General features: G+C 39.6%; 1 protein-coding gene across 1 annotated transcript in view; it reads right to left on the bottom strand.

The window, feature by feature from the left end:
- sfmbt2 (Scm like with four mbt domains 2) overlaps positions 1 to 17,376 on the bottom strand; it is a 61,091-nt gene that overhangs the window by 15,739 nt on the left and 27,976 nt on the right. The window contains exons 5-13 of the mRNA XM_042220137.1: positions 8,269 to 8,357; positions 6,741 to 6,990; positions 6,130 to 6,227; positions 4,647 to 4,739; positions 3,747 to 3,977; positions 2,711 to 2,837; positions 2,433 to 2,546; positions 2,306 to 2,348; positions 936 to 1,003 (exon numbers count right to left, since the gene is read on the bottom strand). Coding sequence (XP_042076071.1) covers positions 936 to 1,003; positions 2,306 to 2,348; positions 2,433 to 2,546; positions 2,711 to 2,837; positions 3,747 to 3,977; positions 4,647 to 4,739; positions 6,130 to 6,227; positions 6,741 to 6,990; positions 8,269 to 8,357 — 1,113 coding nt within the window. The remainder of the gene's footprint in view (positions 1 to 935; positions 1,004 to 2,305; positions 2,349 to 2,432; positions 2,547 to 2,710; positions 2,838 to 3,746; positions 3,978 to 4,646; positions 4,740 to 6,129; positions 6,228 to 6,740; positions 6,991 to 8,268; positions 8,358 to 17,376) is intronic.

The raw sequence follows: 17,376 nt of genomic DNA on the forward strand, positions 1-17,376 counted from the left end.
AGCCGATGAAGACAAGCTAACATGGAAGAAATACGAGCCCTCTTTGTAGTTCCTGTCAGTACTCTCGCTGCGGCGTTTCAGTTCTTCTGAAGGCTTTTCAGGGAGCTTTTAGGTGATAATTAATTACAATATTCCTGCCTGAAAGTAACAAATGCGTGAACTGTTTTTTCAGCGTGATTCTGAGACAGGATGTTTCTATTAAGTAATACTGAAAGAAAGCAGTCAAACGCATTTGGTTAATGTGTGCACTGAAGGACATATCCTGGTTAAAAAAAGGCTCCTCACAGTGTTAGTGCAGGTCAGGTAATACCATCCAGAGTTGGTATCTGGTTAAACGTTTTAGAAACAAATACAAATATAACCTCAGTTTTGTCTTATGAGATTCTCCTTCCTCTTCTTCTTCACTCTAAGTGTGACAACTTAAATTTAACTGTAATGCATTTCACTGGAAAGCAGCCATGAAGGGACTCTCATAAGTCAAACTAGTGGGGAAATCCCTTACAGTGCCAACAGGTTGTAATATAATTTTGCTAGTTGGAGCCACTGATAGCTTTTAACATGAAGTATATATAGAAGGTAGAACTGCTTAGATCAAACAGTCCATAATTAACTTTATGGCATGAAATATAGAGACGATGGAGAAAATTACTTCAACTTCCTTTAGTAACATCTCTGACTGAACCTGTGACAGGACACACATCTTCCATCACATTGTTTTCAAACTCAGCAACTTGTAAATAAAATTTACTAAAGTGTTGAAGTGGAGCTGAGTGAAACAGAGGAAAGCACATCAGAGCGCAGTAGGTATATCAGTGTGTAAATCCAGACTGACTTAAGAGTGGAGAAAGAGCGGGGATTTCCTTTAATCCTCGCCACAGCGGCTCATTAGCATTAATCACCACAGATATATCATGTGTAACGTGGCTTTTGATTACCTGGATCCAAGGCGGCAGGCTGGCAGTGGTTGACAGGACTCGCCTCGACAGGCTGGGAACGAGCCAACCTGTGGAAAAACGCAATCAATCCAGTCAGGCTGATCAATAAAATTATCCAAGGGATCTAATCAAACGGCAAACAGAAGTCAATTCACTCAATCAATCGGCACAACAGCGACCGCTTTCAGCTTCAGAATTAGAAACAGGAGTGTTGGAAGGCGGGTGTATGTAGTGATACCGATGAAAGGATTCTCCTAAAGGTATGAAATGGGATTAGTGGTTAGATGAGAGAGCTGACAAAGTGCTGCTGAAGACCTCATATTTCTCCTGCTCTCTGACCGCCGCCCTCGCTCTTGCTCCCGCAAGTAAACAGTATAACATGCCATTCGTCTACAAAAATCAATCAGCGCCCCAGGAAAGCAATTTCTGCCCTAAAAAAAGCCACAGTTTCAATTAACGGGTTTGAGTGACACAGAGAAAGAAAAACCTTCAGGGTTTCTCTGAAGAAACGTGTACTGATTTTTTTTTTATCTTCTTTGGCTTTCAGGTAAAGGACAGAAACCAAAAACCCACAAATGATACCATTTTTCTGACCACACTGAAATTAAACCAATAACAGCGGTCTTCGGGTTACAGAGACATGCAGTCAGTGTTTCACTTTTAGCTGCAATTGAACTGTTTTCCAACACTTGAAAACCATGTTCAGGAGCAGGTTTAATGAGTGAGGAATAGGCATACAAGGAGAAAATGGAGGGCGCCAGATCAGTTTGATAAATGAGGCTAGGAAAACCTTCATAGTTTCCTTTTGGAGCACTTTGAAATACAGCAAAAGGTAACCAAGTCTTGTCTTTTTTTTTTGTAAATATAGGTTGTGTATAATTCCTACAATAGACACTGTATCTACTAGTTAACTATTAGGGGGAAGGAGGACTCTCAGCCATCTGAATATTAGCATAAAATGTCTCCCAAAAATACTAGCACACGTCTTCAAAAACATAAACTGTATATCAAAGATGGGCACAGCTACTGATATCCATAGCAATTGATTGTCTAGTCCCACCTTTTGAACCAGACATCATGAGTGTGCAAAGCCCCCCCTCCCCAAAAATAAATCACACCCTGCTTCACCATACTTCTGCACTCTAATCTGGACTAAAACATAAAAATGTAACTCCATGTGGTATTTCTATTTGAAAGTAGTCGTAGAGGGTGATACATCAACTAAGAAATAGGGTCATTTTCTTGGAAACTTCCATGCAAACAGATGAGTCACCCATTAAAAGAATGTAAAACACGGATACTGTGCCTGTCTTTGGGACAAAGTCTAAAGTCAGTTTTACTTTCAGTTTGTTTAACGTTGTGCTTCTTACTGTTTCTCTGGCTGGACCACTGCTATCTTCTTCTGCTTCTGGCCTGCAGAACGAATCAATGAGACTTTGTGTTAAGCTGTCACTGCATGGCAAATTTACATTTGTGTATATTTGTGTGTCTACGTACAGACAGGTTTGATTGGAGGGGTCAGAGGGTAAGCGTTGGCCTCGCACCAGCCGACAGGGAAGATGTCCATGGACTCGACATCCACGATGCACTCTGACAGAGGCTTCGGCACACCTAGAGATGGGCAGACAGCGGAGGGAAAGCAGGGGTGAGGGAACTGTCACACATATACAAACTGCTGTTTTCTTTCTCTACCCCATCTTCACTCTGGGACACAACAGGAGTCCCTGACACTTAATCCTCACTGCACGCACACACTCACACACAAACGAATGTACCTTCCAGTCGGAGCCACAGCAGGCGTCCTCTGACCTGTGTGACCTGAGCCACACACACCTCAGCCGGTCGGTGAGGGTTCACTGCCTCCAGCCACATGTCCTTGGCAAAGTCTCTGCTCTGCCATGTCTGAACGCACACACACGAGGGGAAGAGAGAGGGCTTATTTTACATTCAGAGCAGGGATCTAACCTGAGGTAACCTGAAGCCAGGTTCAGATTACAAGACCTTCAAACTGATTTAACCCTTATTTTCCACTTGAAGTACTTCAAACAAGGTGCTGTAACAGGGATTTTGTAGGCTCATTGCATGTAACACAGTGTCAGATGGGTCTAATAAGTTCCTGTTTACAATATGTGTCTCACTGTAGAGTGTCAACTGTTACGTAAACCTGAAAAAGAATAAAACACTGATAAAACGCAGCTCATTCTTTGAGTGTTTCTGCTGTTTTCACAGTGTACTAACATAAATAAATATTTAAAAACAAGTTTTAAAAGTGATATAAATGGGAAAGAATTGAAAGTACAGAATGTTTTGCATGCATCATCCAAATGCAAATATGGTTTGCTTTTTAAACTTCACCAGAACAGAATAAAGTGGCAGACACTGCTCTCGATCATTTCATGCATTTTCTGCCTGGTGCTCATTGGTGCAAGCTTCTTCTGTTCCCAAACTGTGTGATTGGGACAGTGGGGCACAGTGGTGGTAAAGACAATTACAGCAGTGAAAGTGCAGGCAATGGCTTTGCACTTCAGATCGCAACTTACAAGATATGTTAAAAACCTCTGAGCTTGTTGGGACAGTGGGATTTAAAGCAGATGACACTTGAATAAAACCATAAAGCAGCACCAATTGTGTCTTCTGTCTCTGCTGCCACTATCCTGAAGTGTTGTGTTGTTTCGGTCTTCAATTTGGTTTTAAAATGTTTGCAGGAACCCTACTGAAAAGCAGCTTCCTCTGTACTAAACACGCTCCCATCAAAACATAGGCTGAACCATCAGGAGTGTCCCAGTTTACATCTCTTCACCCCATGCTTACATCAGGAAAACAGGCGTCAGGAGCTGCTTCTGTCCCGCTCTGCTTCAGGTAGTCAGCCCAGTCAAAGTCCTGGCCCTCGTAGGCCCGAGGCCTCTCCAGACTCACACCGTTCTTCATACACCACTGGACAGGCAGGATGCCAGGAGAGTTGGCATGACACACCACAAAGTGTGGCTTGGCTTCAGCAGAGAGGTCATCCAACATCACCTGGAAGTAGAACTCATTGTAGACCTGAAGAGTAAACAGAGGGAGAACATTTAATCTCTTCCTAACACAATGATTTCAACACACGTGTAAACGAGATTATAGACGACAAATTTACTCTCCATCTTTTAAATGCTTAGACAGAGCAAATTAAAAGAAAAAAGATTTCAAGTATGAAGGCATCCTTGGTAATGTACAATTATTCTTGTGCCACACTAGTCTGCCAGTGTTTTAAGCCGCTGGATCTACCCTGTGAAACAATAAAGGCCAACTAATTATAAAATTTAAAATCATAACATTGAGCACAGTATGTCCTATCTAAGCTGCTTTCCTTTCCCCCTGCACGATGCTTTTCTTTGTGTTTAGTAAATTAGGAAGAAATGTGTTCATCATGGAACAATTTAATAAAATACATTACAAAAACGGTATTATATAGTTAGAATAATGTGCAAATGATTGGTAGTTTTACTGCTCAAAAATCAATTAATATTTTTAATTAATGTGTAAAAAGGAAGAAAAAACCCAAATTCACATCTAAGAAAGGTTCCAGTTGATTCCAGTGGTGCAGAGGAAGGCCTCGTCCATGGAAAAACATTTAAAAAATCCAATGCTTCACTAATAACAGAAGCTGACGAATGCTCTGTTTTGTTTTTTTTAGATAAGCCATTGTTCTCAGAGCCTTTCTGCGTGACTCACCTTTGTGACAGAAACAGGGCAGATCTGGAGCTGCTCCCATGGAGAAACCATCTCCAGCTTCATACCCATCTTGAATGAGTGCTTGGGCAGGTTCTACATGGTCACTGACACAGTAAAGTCAAGATTATTTAGACAAATGTGCTCACTTTTGCTCACACACACACCAAACACACACGACTCAAACATACACACACACACGCACACACACACACACACACACACACACACACACACACACACACACACACACACTAACACACAAAAGCACAAAGAGTATTCAGTACCCAGCTGGGTGGCCCTATAATGAATGAAGCATTCTGCGAGGCTTAATTCATGCTGCTGGCGATCATTGTGATGAATTAAATATAGTTTTTTGCCTCGCACATTGTTTTTCTAGCACCATGACACCTTTTTTACATTCAATTTGGTGTTGATAAGGTTGTGTTTCCTGTATTTCTTTGTTTTTTTTACCTTCTCTATTCCAACTGACTCAAAGTGTAATCAGTACATCCTGTATCACACGGTACTTTCTTGGTTTCACAAGAAAACACACTCAGATCTTCTTTGAAGGGTGTGTTTTCTGTTGTTTGTGATGACACACAATAAACTGTATTATGTAAGAAGGTTTTAGGTAATGCCGTGACTTTTTGCCTTTACTATGCTTATTCACTGAATGTAAGCAGGCTTCTATTTATTCTAGCCTTTCCAGTTGGTAGGACCGTGTCATGTGGGCTGCTTTGGTAATTTAAATCTCTTATTTCTAAGATTTTTCTTTCACACTTTTACTCATCTGTTATGTCCGTATTGGATTCATTTCAGTTTCTGCACCCTCTTACTTGTGCAGAGCTCTATCAAAACCTAACATTAGCTGCAGGCATCTGTGTCTATGCAGCAGGTGCTCAAGCACAGCATTAGGAGGACGTCATCCAACACAAAATCATTCCAGCTACACTCATAAACAGAGGAATGCAATTAATAAATTACACTTCATTTTTGCATTGACTCATATTAAAAGCACAGTTTAACGCTAAAGTTCTTAACCTTGAATAAGTTGGATTGGTTTGATCATAATTTGTTCTGGCTCTTCATCTCTAAAGTAAATTATTCCTTAAATATTTTTGTGAATGGAGATGGAAAATATTCAAATGATGCGGTGGAAAGAAGAGAGTTCAGCTGCTGCAGTTCCAATTAATCCACCCGTCCTCCTACTAAATGCTTTATTCGGTGCAGGAGGGGGGGTCAGCTGAACATGAAAATGTTAAAGTTCCACAGATTTTTAATAACAGTTGAATAAATGGATGACTGAATACACAATTATTGAGATTTAATTGGCTTTTAAGAGCATTTCTTTTTTTTCTGTAATTGGTACCAAGTAAGAAAACTTCCTGGAGATGTAAAATAAAGAGTTCCTATTCTTTCCTTATATCATAAATTAGCCATAGTTCACCTGGACCTGATCTTCCTGCAGGTCACGGAGCCTCACCTTGAACACCTCCAGAGGTAATGGATTCTTCTGTCCATCAAGCTGAGCATCCTCTAGAGCCTGCTGCCAGTCGGAGGTGCTCTTCGTAGACCTGAGCTCTGCGCGACAGATATGAGATTATTTTTTTCTCAATTCAACAACTTTTTTCTTCAATTTAAAAACACAGACACACAAAGTCAACTGTTTGACAACAGTTATAGATCATAATTTGTCTTTATGACTTTGTCTTTACAAAAAACTTATAAACCGTTTGATGATTTAAATATTAAACCTTTAAGGATTAACTTGTCTCCTTATTTTCCGAGCAGGTGGTCGAACATTTAAACCCAGCATACCGCCTTGTCAGCATGAACCTTTACATCTTATGTTTTAAATGGCTTTAGGTAGTTCAAGCCCATTTTCTAAAGACATTTTATGAAGCAAAGTATTAACCAAGACAATAACAAGGACACACAGCATAGATAATATAATAATTTGTGATGAGAAGAAATGCCCAAAAACAAAAAACAAAACAAAAACAATGAGTATAATTAATTGGTATCTGGAAGTTATAATTTACTTGTAGATAAAAATGTAAAAGGTGAAAAAGTGCAAACTTATTAGACTCTCACCTGTTGGCGGTTCTAAGGTCAGGCAGTTTTCCTGGGCCCAGCCGAGGGGCCGGAGCCTGACGTCCAGATAGAACAGCCACGTGTCATGATCGTGGTACTCTTCAGAGAGGCCAGCATACCGCAGGCGGAGCCTCCCTCCAACGTTCTGGATGACTCGTACAGGCCAGTAAAGGTAAGGGTCTAAAAGGTCCTGAAGCTCCAACACCGATCCGTCGACAATCAGATCAACTGTGTTCTTGCCTCGTAGAGGCTAAAGGGGATGGACAGAGAAGAGTTTTTACTTATTAAATAAAATGAAAATAAAACACACTGGTCACAGAGATGCTATAAAGGCTAGCTTAATGATCGAATCAAACCTCAGTGGAAAGAGTTTGCGTGTTATCCTTAGATTAAGATGAGAAAAAGAGGTATCTCAACAGGATGTTGAGCTTGAAAACGAAACAGTTTTAGGTTTAGATGATCACACCGGCATCCAGACCTACTAATTATCCTGCTCTCACAGATGTCAAGAAGTACAACAAGAACTTGTTATTGAGTGTTAATTAGGATACAAATCTCAAAACTTGCCAAAACACTTTAATTTACCTGCTTTGACAAAGTGTTAGAGAGGGTGCAAGTTTTTTTTTAAGTGTTTCTATTGAATTGAATGGAATGAAATGCTTTGCTTTTACGTTGCTGGGAGGTGCATTCACTTTGCTTTCTTCAGCTCAAGACAATAATTTGAGATTTTGAGAAATCTATTTAGACCTCACATAAAAATGATGTATGCTAATTAATGTGTCAGATCATGTCTTGGAAAACGTGGTCGGTGGGGAGGTTTTAGGTTGTTTTTTTTTTTAAACAAATAAACACAATCAGCTAATTAAGAAGCCGACTTTCGATGATTTTAACTAAATGTCTGTGTACATGTGCACATAAAGAAAGAAAACCCTCACATGTAGAAAGAGCTTAAATTTTCTCTCGTCTGCAGTAATGCTGCCATCACTCCAGAAATACCTGCAAATTTTATCGAACATCTTGAATTATTAATGACTTCTCCCCAATCTTTTACACTTGCAAAGCTATCCAGCGGACCTGACTGGACCATCTGGAGTTTGGCTAGCAGGATCTGAACTTGTGTTCTTATATTTGGCCTCTGCTTTATATCAGTCTTGCAGGTGCAGAATGCAAACATGCTCCACACTCTCACAGCTGATTTCTATTCTGTCACAAAACATAATCAAAAGAGGCCCGTTATTTTCATTTTAAACTTCATATTTTTACTCTTGGACTCCACCAGTTGCTTCTTATGATTCAGAGAGCAAAATAATTATTTAACTATCTCTGTATCTCTATTCTATCTCCAATCTCCACCTGCCTTTAAGCCTGTTCTTTCATCTGAGTTTGACTTTTAAACTAAAGATTTGAAATAACCACATTTTTTCTTAAATTTGGGAAAAAATATTAAAATTGTAGAAAGTATAGGGTTAGGGTTAGTGTGTCATTGTGCTTCTCTTGTGTGTCATTGTCTGTGTAAACACACACTCACCCCTTCCAGCAGGTTGGCCGGTGCCGTTCTGGCACCCGTCAGGTCCTGAATAAGGAACTCTGTCCAGTCGCTGTGTTTCTCCTTGATGGCTGCAAAGAAACACAAACAAAAAGCAGACACTGAGGAAACATGCACACAACTGTGCAATGGAAAGTGAGCACAAGGTGTGTTCTTGTATAGTGTTTAATTATTAAATGTGTGCAGAGCACCGTTAGATGTAGCCACCAGAGAACAGCATGTAGAGGAAGTGCATGCATACACTTGCAAATGCAAATGTGTCTGCTAATTCAGGTGTTTCAAGGCATAAAGCAGATGTGCAATATGTCACTAGGATGTTTGTGTGTTTGACTGATTTCAATAGTTATGCAAAACGAGTGACAAGAATATGTTTTTCTGCCTGGAAATGTCTCAAAAACGTCAATAGCCTCAATGTTTCTTAAGTCTGTCATGTGCAAAAGAGAAGTAAAGAAGACACCATATTTCATAAGCGTTTGCAAAAATAAGCGCATAAAAATGAAAGACACTGACTAATGGCATACTAATGGTGTCGTTTCAGTAATAATGTGCAAAACAAGAGCTGCAAATCTGAGCAGAATAAATATAAATCTTTTAGTTCTGGCTCTTCATGGTGCTAAATGAGTATTTCTCTAGAGACAAATGGGAACAACCCCCCCCCCCAAAAAAACCCCAAACTGGTTTTGTCCAAAATTTTACATACGACATTCACCAGGATGCTTGTAGCTTCCTCTGTGAGCAGCAGAATGATGCACGAAGTCAAAATGACTTCGTGCATCTGCTGCCACAAGTTTGTTTCAGGTTTAATACCACAAATAAAAGTGGGACAAATCAGACCTCTAAGCGCAAGATTCAGAGTGTCTTTGAAGAAAAAAAAAAAAAGGAGCACAAATACACTAAAACCCTGGAAAAAAAACCAAAAACAACAAAAATGTCAGTTGTAGCATTAATTAGCATTTAAAGTTCTGGTTTTGATGAGTCAAACTGAAATTAGACTTGAACCATCAAAATCAGATAGGGGAACTACATGTTACGTAACTCAAAGTGGTGATGAATACAACTGTCATTAGTCTGTGTTATGCACATAACTAGCATGGCACAGTTTTGAACTGTCTGGGTGCAAAAATGTGGATGGTTTCCATTTAATCGTGGAAAAAAAAAACTAAAGCAATCCAACACAAAACCTTAGACTATCTGGATATAGAAACTGATTTGGGAAGGTTTCGATTCTGCTTTCACATGATTATTTGTTTAAAATTGTGACATAAATTCAAGCTCAATATCACAACCTTTAACAAGGTTTTGGATGTAAAGCTAGGCTGCTGTGTTAGACTGAACTTTAACTGTGTGCACCTAATAAATTGGCTAAGCATAGCAAGAGAATAATACAGGTAATGTCAGTCATACACAGTCTTGAAAAGACTTTCATGGGTATGGCAAATCAAATCAAATGTACCTACAGAGCAGATTTAAATCGTTGCCTTTTAAAAAAACATGCAAGATTGATTATATAATTAAAACCATTTACTTAAAACAATAAAAACTCTCAAATCCAAACAAAAAAATGTAAAAAAAAAAAAAAATGTTTTAAGGTAGTTCATAAATGTGTAGCTGGAATGAAAACACTGGTGAAAAAAGGTGTTTATATTCCAGTGCTATGGAACAAAAGCCCCAATGCAGCTTACCCACTGACCTCAATTGAGGTACAGTATACGCTGTTGATTTCTAGGAAAACCTGTGTCACAGTAACAGAAGAGTAGTTCTGTACTGTACGCATTCAGAGGACAACCACTGCCTGGCTTCACAGACATAATAAAAAGTTCTTATAACCTTTTTCCCTGTTTTGCTTGCATCCATTAGTACCTTGCAGCAACTGCAGGAAATATACAAATGATTTCAGAAAACCTGAGTATAGTCAGCTGCAGTCATCTAGTCCAGAAGATTTTAATGCAGTAATACCAGTGTCTATACCCTCAGGAAAGAGGATGTACCGGGAAAAAGAAACAACCTTTTACCACTGAACTGATTTGTTTATCAAATGTCAGTTGAAATGACACTGGGCAGCATGTGTATGACTGTTGATTATTGACTGCCCGAAGCTGATAGTTATATTCAAGGTTGTTTGTCGTATTTAGTTCTCTGTAATTGAGTAATTAAAGGATTAATTTGCCTTCTGGGTCGCATTTCCTTTCTATCCATCTCCTTACTTTCTACTGGAATGATTATGTGTAACTATCCTCTCAAAAGATGACCCCATATCTGTGAACAACAGTTCTTTCTTGCCTTTTCCTAAAGAGAAAAAACTTTTCTTTCAAAAATGCAGAGGACCTAAATAGCAACTGAAAGATTAAATTAACTCTTTGGCTAATTAGAAGGAAAGGATGAGCCTGAAACATATAAAACACAAATGAGGTCAATTTCAAATATGGATGCCAGTTTTGTGTAATCATGTCCACCTTCAACCAAAGACTGACTTGTGTCAGATCTAAGAGGGGACAATAAAGACTGTTTTCCTTCAATAAAATGTTCAAAAATATGTAACTAAATATTTATTTTGCAAGTTTTTATTAATGCAAAGTAGGTTGTGTTTAATTAGATACTATTCACTTGCATTTTTGACATTAAAACTATTTGTCTTAATGCAAGTAATCCTCCCTAGAGGTTTCATGGTGGCATCCATTCAAAGACCGTTCAAAGATTTCCCTTTGTAACATTCTTTGACTCCAATCTCAACAAAATAACAATTTTAAACTGGGCTTTTTACAATGTTCTGATGTTTACTCTTGAAAAACATGCAAATTAATATATATTTAAATTGATTTTTGTTTATTATACACGCAAAATGGCTTATTTGTATTTTTTTTAAAAAACCTTGATGCACACTATGTTTACTCAAGTTATTAAAAAGCACAAGTTTGTTATTTTTGCACTGCCAGCTTAAGAACTGCTTCTTTAACGTCGACCTGAAAGTAGGTGTGCTTGCTTTAAAACAATGGTTAACACATTAGAGGTGAATCCCCACAACGTTTCCGCAATAAAAATAGATCTGTGCCTGCACAGCATGTCTTCTATCAGCACACACAAATGCATACACTGATAGATGAATACGCCACACTGACCAAAGCTTCAAAACCATGCTAACAAGCCAAGTTAAAATAAATTTGCATGGGAACTTGTGGCTTTCATATGCTTCCTGCTTCCCATAGTGGAACAGTGTTATATAATGCCTGCTTTGCTTTTCATTTGCTTTTGACTCTTGATTTAAAAAAAAAAAAACAACCTAAAAAAACCTTCCTTTTCCCAAAACACAGAGCTTCCATTCAAATGAATTTTATGGATACATTTTTAATGTTTTTCCCGTTAGTCACTTACAGAAATAAAAGAAAAAACGCAGACACTTGTTGGAGTTACTGAAACATACCAAATGAGTCATAGTTGCAGAATGACTGCAATGTGCTGTGAGAACTGACATTCCTTGCAGCACTGATTAGCATCAAGCTGAAGTGAAAGAAGAAAAAATTTCTCCATACACTGAAACATGCCACTGCGCAAATGGGTTGTGAAGTTAGCTTCTGTGGCAGTTCAGTGAAAGCATTGTTGCTGAATCATTTTTGTTTCTGTTATATCCAGGTTTTGTATCACCTCTGTCTTGTTATTCCTAAGTCAACATCAGCAGGAGAGTTTTAGACACAGTAGTTAAAGTTTGTTGGGAGCTTTTTCCAGCAAAGAAAAACTTGGAGTCATGGTAAAAATAAAGTACACTCTCTGTCAGGTCAAAGGTTTTACTTATTAGGACACAATAAAAACAAAATCTGCGTCTTAAAATGAGGTAAATACAAGCTATGACCTGTAAGAATGAAACCAAACATGACATATTACAGTGCTGTTCTTTATTTCTCAAAAATAAAGCCAAAATGCAGAAGCAATGTGTGAAAACTCGCTCCACCCCATGATTTAGCAGTTTGTAGAGAGACTTTAAGCAGCAGTTACTTGAAGTAACTGCTTTCTGTATGACTCTCAGTCTCTCGCACCTTTTTCAGGACTTTTGACCAACTCTTCTTTAAAACACTGTTTCAGGTTTGCAGGCATTTGTTTGTGCACAGCTCTCTTTTGATCTCGCCACTACATTTCAATCAGGTTGAGGTCTGGACTTTGATTTGGTCATTTCAGCACTCTGCTTCTTCTCATTTTCAGTCTTTCTGTTCTAAATTCACTGCTGTGCTGGGGATCATTGGATCAGTGATCAAGAAGTGCAAACACAAAATTACCATCAGAATCATGAAGCGTACACACTGCTCTATTTTATTTTCACCACTGTATCTATGCTAGTAAATCAGAGTCATTCTGAGACAACAGGCATGTGTGATCTGCATACCACCAACCCCCCAATTCTCTATACAATATAATTACCCCTGAGTCTTCAACAAAAAGAAGCAAACAGGTGGGGCACCTACACACATTTATTTAAAAGTAAAGATTTTCAGCATCTGTTGGATAGAAATTAGAGTTTAAGTGATGACCTCCAACAGTTTTATGTGCAATTTATAAATGAATCTTTTGTGATAAGGTGAGACGAGATAACAAACACTGGAATGTATTTAAATTAAAAGGGTAAAGTCTACATCTACATATTGTTTTATTTACTTGCAATTTGCTTCCATCCATGTTATTATTGTTGATATTACTGTTGTTATTATTGTTGTTATTATTATTACTACTACTGCTCCTACTACTAACACTATTATGAGTAGCAGTAGTAGTGGTAGCATTCATTTTGGAAAAGTGTTTTCTAGCATAGCTAGCCCTTCCTTTATTTGTACATATAGCCAGAGGGACTTCTACATTTGTTTATAAAGTACGAATAAATTTACGTATGAAAATCACTGATTTGCATATGAAACATTTGGATGCATGATTTAGGCTTGTGTTTCTAGAGAGCCATCATCCTGCCGCACAACCCAATTCTGGTCAAGCTTTACCGGTCAGACAGGTGGTCTCTAATACTTTGCTAAACAGAGGTTTTCATGGTTGATTCAGTGACTGCGAGGTGCCAACGTCCTGTGGCTACACAACAAGCCAAAATCATCACCGTTCCACCACCGTGCTGACAGCTGCTATGAGGAGATTTCACTGATGTGCTATACTTGGTTTCCACCAAACGTAACCCTGAACATTTTACGTCTTTACTTTGGTCTAATCTGTTATGGTTTTGTCGAGATCTAACTAGACTTCTTGTTTTGTTTTGTTTTGTTTTGTTTTAGAGAGAAGACACTTTCTCCTGACAGCCATACTTGTTCAGCATTTTTCTGAACTTTAACATTTAACATGATGGCGTAGGCCTTGAGATGTTGCTCTTAGGTTTATTAGTGTTTTCTCTGAGCATTGCATGGCCTGACCTTGGGGTGAATTTGCTGAGATGACCAGTCCTGGGAAGCTTGGGAACCCTCTTGAATGTTTTCCACTTGTGAATAATCTTTCTGACTGCAGAATGATGGAATTCAAATTGTTTAGAAATAGCTTTACATCTGTTCCCAGGCTGATGGGCAGTTGCTTCACTAAGATTATTGCTGCTGTCTTTCCTTCTTGGCGATATGTTAACACAAATCTGAAAGCTCCAGACCAGCAAAACTTCGGCTTTAATAGAGATGCTCACATCTGCTGATGATCCATTAATCAAGTCAATCAAGTTTGATTAGCGGAGCATAGCTGATTCCTACCGTCTTAATTTCAATGGAAGCAGTAAAGGTGGACTGAGTTTTTCACATACTGCTTCTGCATTTCAGTTAAATTTCTGTTAAATAAATAATTACACAGTGTAAAATATCATGTTTTGTAGTTCATCTAAGATTGTATCTACCTAGTTTTAAGACCTGCTAAGCACCTGGATGTTTGTATTATGTTCTGAAAGGTAAAGCCTAGAATTTAAACCATGACTGTATGTTCAAACTTTATCTTTCTGAAGGCACTTTAAGTAGGAACTAAACAGTTAGTTAATCCAGAAACATTACGAAAACAAAAACAGAGACATGCTACACTCTTTTCCCCAAATAGCCAATCATTTCCTGCACACAGGTAAATCAGAAAAAAATGGGCCAATTACATCGTTTCACTGATTCACACAATTAAGATTGAAAACAGTTACAGCGATGTGGTGGTGGATATCGTAAACAGGTAGGTGAGTGTCCTTATTGTTTTTCTTCTACCACTCCATCCACTGCTTAACAGAGTGCTCCAGAGGGATGAGTCAGAGTTGCTGATCGTCACAGCAATTTCAACTAACAAGTAAGTGAAATCACAATACTGTAAAACGTTGTGCATGTTTAGTAGAGGTATAATTTGAGGATAAGCTTTCAGAGCGTATTCATCAGATTTGAGTGTTAACTCTTTATATACAGCGTTTGTGCTCAGGTGACCACAAAGTTATATTGTTTTCAAGTGTTCAGTGAGAAGGGCGCTACAAGTATTTCTAGATATCCAATTCAGACGGCTGCCCAGTGGTAATGTTTGCTTCTGCATGTAATTTAGTTAAACCGAGACTAAATTTTGCCACAGCAGTATTTGAAGATCAAGTGAAAAGAACGTGTTTGTATTTGTTCTGTCATGAGTTTGTTCAAGTAACTCAGTTTTTGTTTTTCTGTTTCAGACCCCATGTCTTCTTTTAAAGTCTCAACTTTCATCTTTTTCACACCTATTAGTTGAGTCAAATTCATGTGAGGATATCCCCCTCCCCCCCAAGTATAAGTTTCTGGTCAGAAGCCTCTTATGAAGGATTAAAAATGGAGCAATTAAAATTTCTGATAGGAAGTTGATATGAGCACACGACTGCCATGTTCTTAGGAAATTAAATATACTAAGATTTGATCATTTTATTACATTTGCTAATCTTTAAGTCAATTATAAATTCTACCTCGGGTTCCCGGCAACCTTGTAAGTCTACTTAACTTTGGGCTGAGCAGCACACAGAGCATCTAGTGGGAACATTAAGGTACCATTATGTAAAAAAAAAAAAAGATCATTTGGGCAAACAAGATGTTCCTTATCTGAAGGACTCAATCTGCATCCTGACTGGGATCATTCATGCAGTCATGAATGATGTCCAGCTTCTGGACCTGTGGAGCGTCATTCTCTGAGTTTGTGCCTTCTAGTGTTTTTTCTGTCGTCATTTTGTGTTAAGTTCTGAGTCTTAAAATAACACATGCCTCCATTTTTAATGTTTGCTTGTTGAAAGCACTTCTGTAGTATTCTTTGGTATCTGATTAATCTCATCATGTCCCGTAGAGGGACAGGAGAGCGTTTCCTCTCTTGTGTTTCACATGCAAAGATTTTATTAAAACAACTTGTTCACAGTTTAAAGAGCTAAAATTTCCCATAAACGAGTGAAACAGCAGAGAGTCTGTTTTCAGCTCTTGCAGGCCTGACATTCTCATATTTCTTCTTTTAATTTTTAATGTGTGCTTTTTTGTTTTTTTTAGGTGCAGCTTTTCTTTTACCCTTCACTGTTTTGTATGGAAGCCCGTTTCCGCCACTAAAAAAAAAAAAGGATCCATAACTCAAAATTCCGAGAAAATAACTCGGAATTTTGAGGGGTTTTTTTCGAGTTACTTTAGCTTCTTTTTTTTATTTAGTGGCGGAAACGGGCTTCCATAGTTTTGCTCTGCAGATGTTTACTACAACGGTAGTGTTGTTGATGTAATTAACAGAGTGAGACGTTGTGGCCACCAAAGCGAAAGCCCTCCGCCACTTGGCTGCGCCTTCGCTTTGGTGGCCTAAGAATCTCATCTCTGATTTTTGCAGATGATGTGGTTCTGTTGGCTTCATCGGGTGAAGGCCTCCAGCTCGCACTGGAACGGTTCGCAGCCGAGTGTGAAGCAGCGGGAATGAGGATCAGCACCTCCAAATCTGAGGCCATGGTTCTCAGCCGGAAAAGGGTGGAGTGCCCACTCCGGGTCGGGGATGAGTTCCTGCCCCAAGTGGAGGAGTTCAAGTATCTCGGGGTCTTGTTCGCGAGTGATGGGAGAAGGGAGCCGGAGATCGACAGACGGATTGGGGCAGCAGCTGCAGTAATGCGGACGTTGCACCGGTCCGTCGTGGTGAAGAGGGAGCTGAGTGTAAAAGCGAAGCTCTCAATTTACCGGTCGATCTACGTCCCTACCCTCACCTATGGCCACGAGCTGTGGGTAGTGACCGAAAGAACGAGATCGCGGATACAAGCGGCAGAAATGAGCTTCCTCCGAAGGGTGGCTGGCCTCTCCCTTAGAGATAGGGTGAGAAGTTCGGCCATCCGGGAGGGGCTCAGAGTAGAGCAGCTGCTGCTCCACATCGAAAGGAGCCAGCTGAGGTGGTTCGGGCATCTGACAAGGATGCCCCCTGGGCGCCTCCTGGGTGAGGTGTTCCAGGCATGTCCCACCGGGAGGAGGCCCCGGGGCAGACCCAGGACACGCTGGAGAGATTATATCTCTCGGCTGGCCTGGGAACGCCTTGGTATTCCCCGGACAAGCTGGAGGAGGTGGCTGGGGAGAGGGAGGTCTGGGCCTCTTTGCTTAGGCTGCTGCCCCCGCGACCCGGCCTCGGATAAAGCGGGTGAAGATGGATGGATGGATGGATGGAGACGTTGTGGCTTTTAAGACAAGAAAAAAAAATGTTCACCCATTGCACACATAGATCGAAATGTTCCCACAGACCTTCTCAATATGGGAGAGGACTGTCAATCTGTTATTAACTAAAGTCTAAATCTTTCTTCACTTTCCTCTCATTGAACATTGTGTAGTTCTTTAGGAAAAGCCCTCGTTCAGCCCTCGCTACTATTTGGAAACGTGCTTCGAACAACAGAGGTTAGCTCCATGAGGGCTCTGAATTTTAAATAGATAATTGACTTGTGAGCCCAAGTCAATAAATCCTCTCCTGGTTTTGCACTCCAGAGGTCCGGCCTGAATCAAATCAACAACCCTGGAACTTTCTGGTAAATGAATCAATGGGTCAGCGCAGGAGGAGCAGCTTCCCTGTGCGTGAACAGTGAACATGTGTGCGGCCCGACGCTCTCTCCTTACCTGCCTAATAATAGTGTTTTCTTCTCTTGCTGCTGCTGGAGGTTTG

The sequence above is a fragment of the Haplochromis burtoni genome, unplaced genomic scaffold (genome assembly GCF_018398535.1).
Source record: "Haplochromis burtoni strain Fernald_Lab_line unplaced genomic scaffold, NCSU_Asbu1 Contig_44, whole genome shotgun sequence".
Lineage (NCBI taxonomy): Eukaryota > Metazoa > Chordata > Actinopteri > Cichliformes > Cichlidae > Haplochromis > Haplochromis burtoni.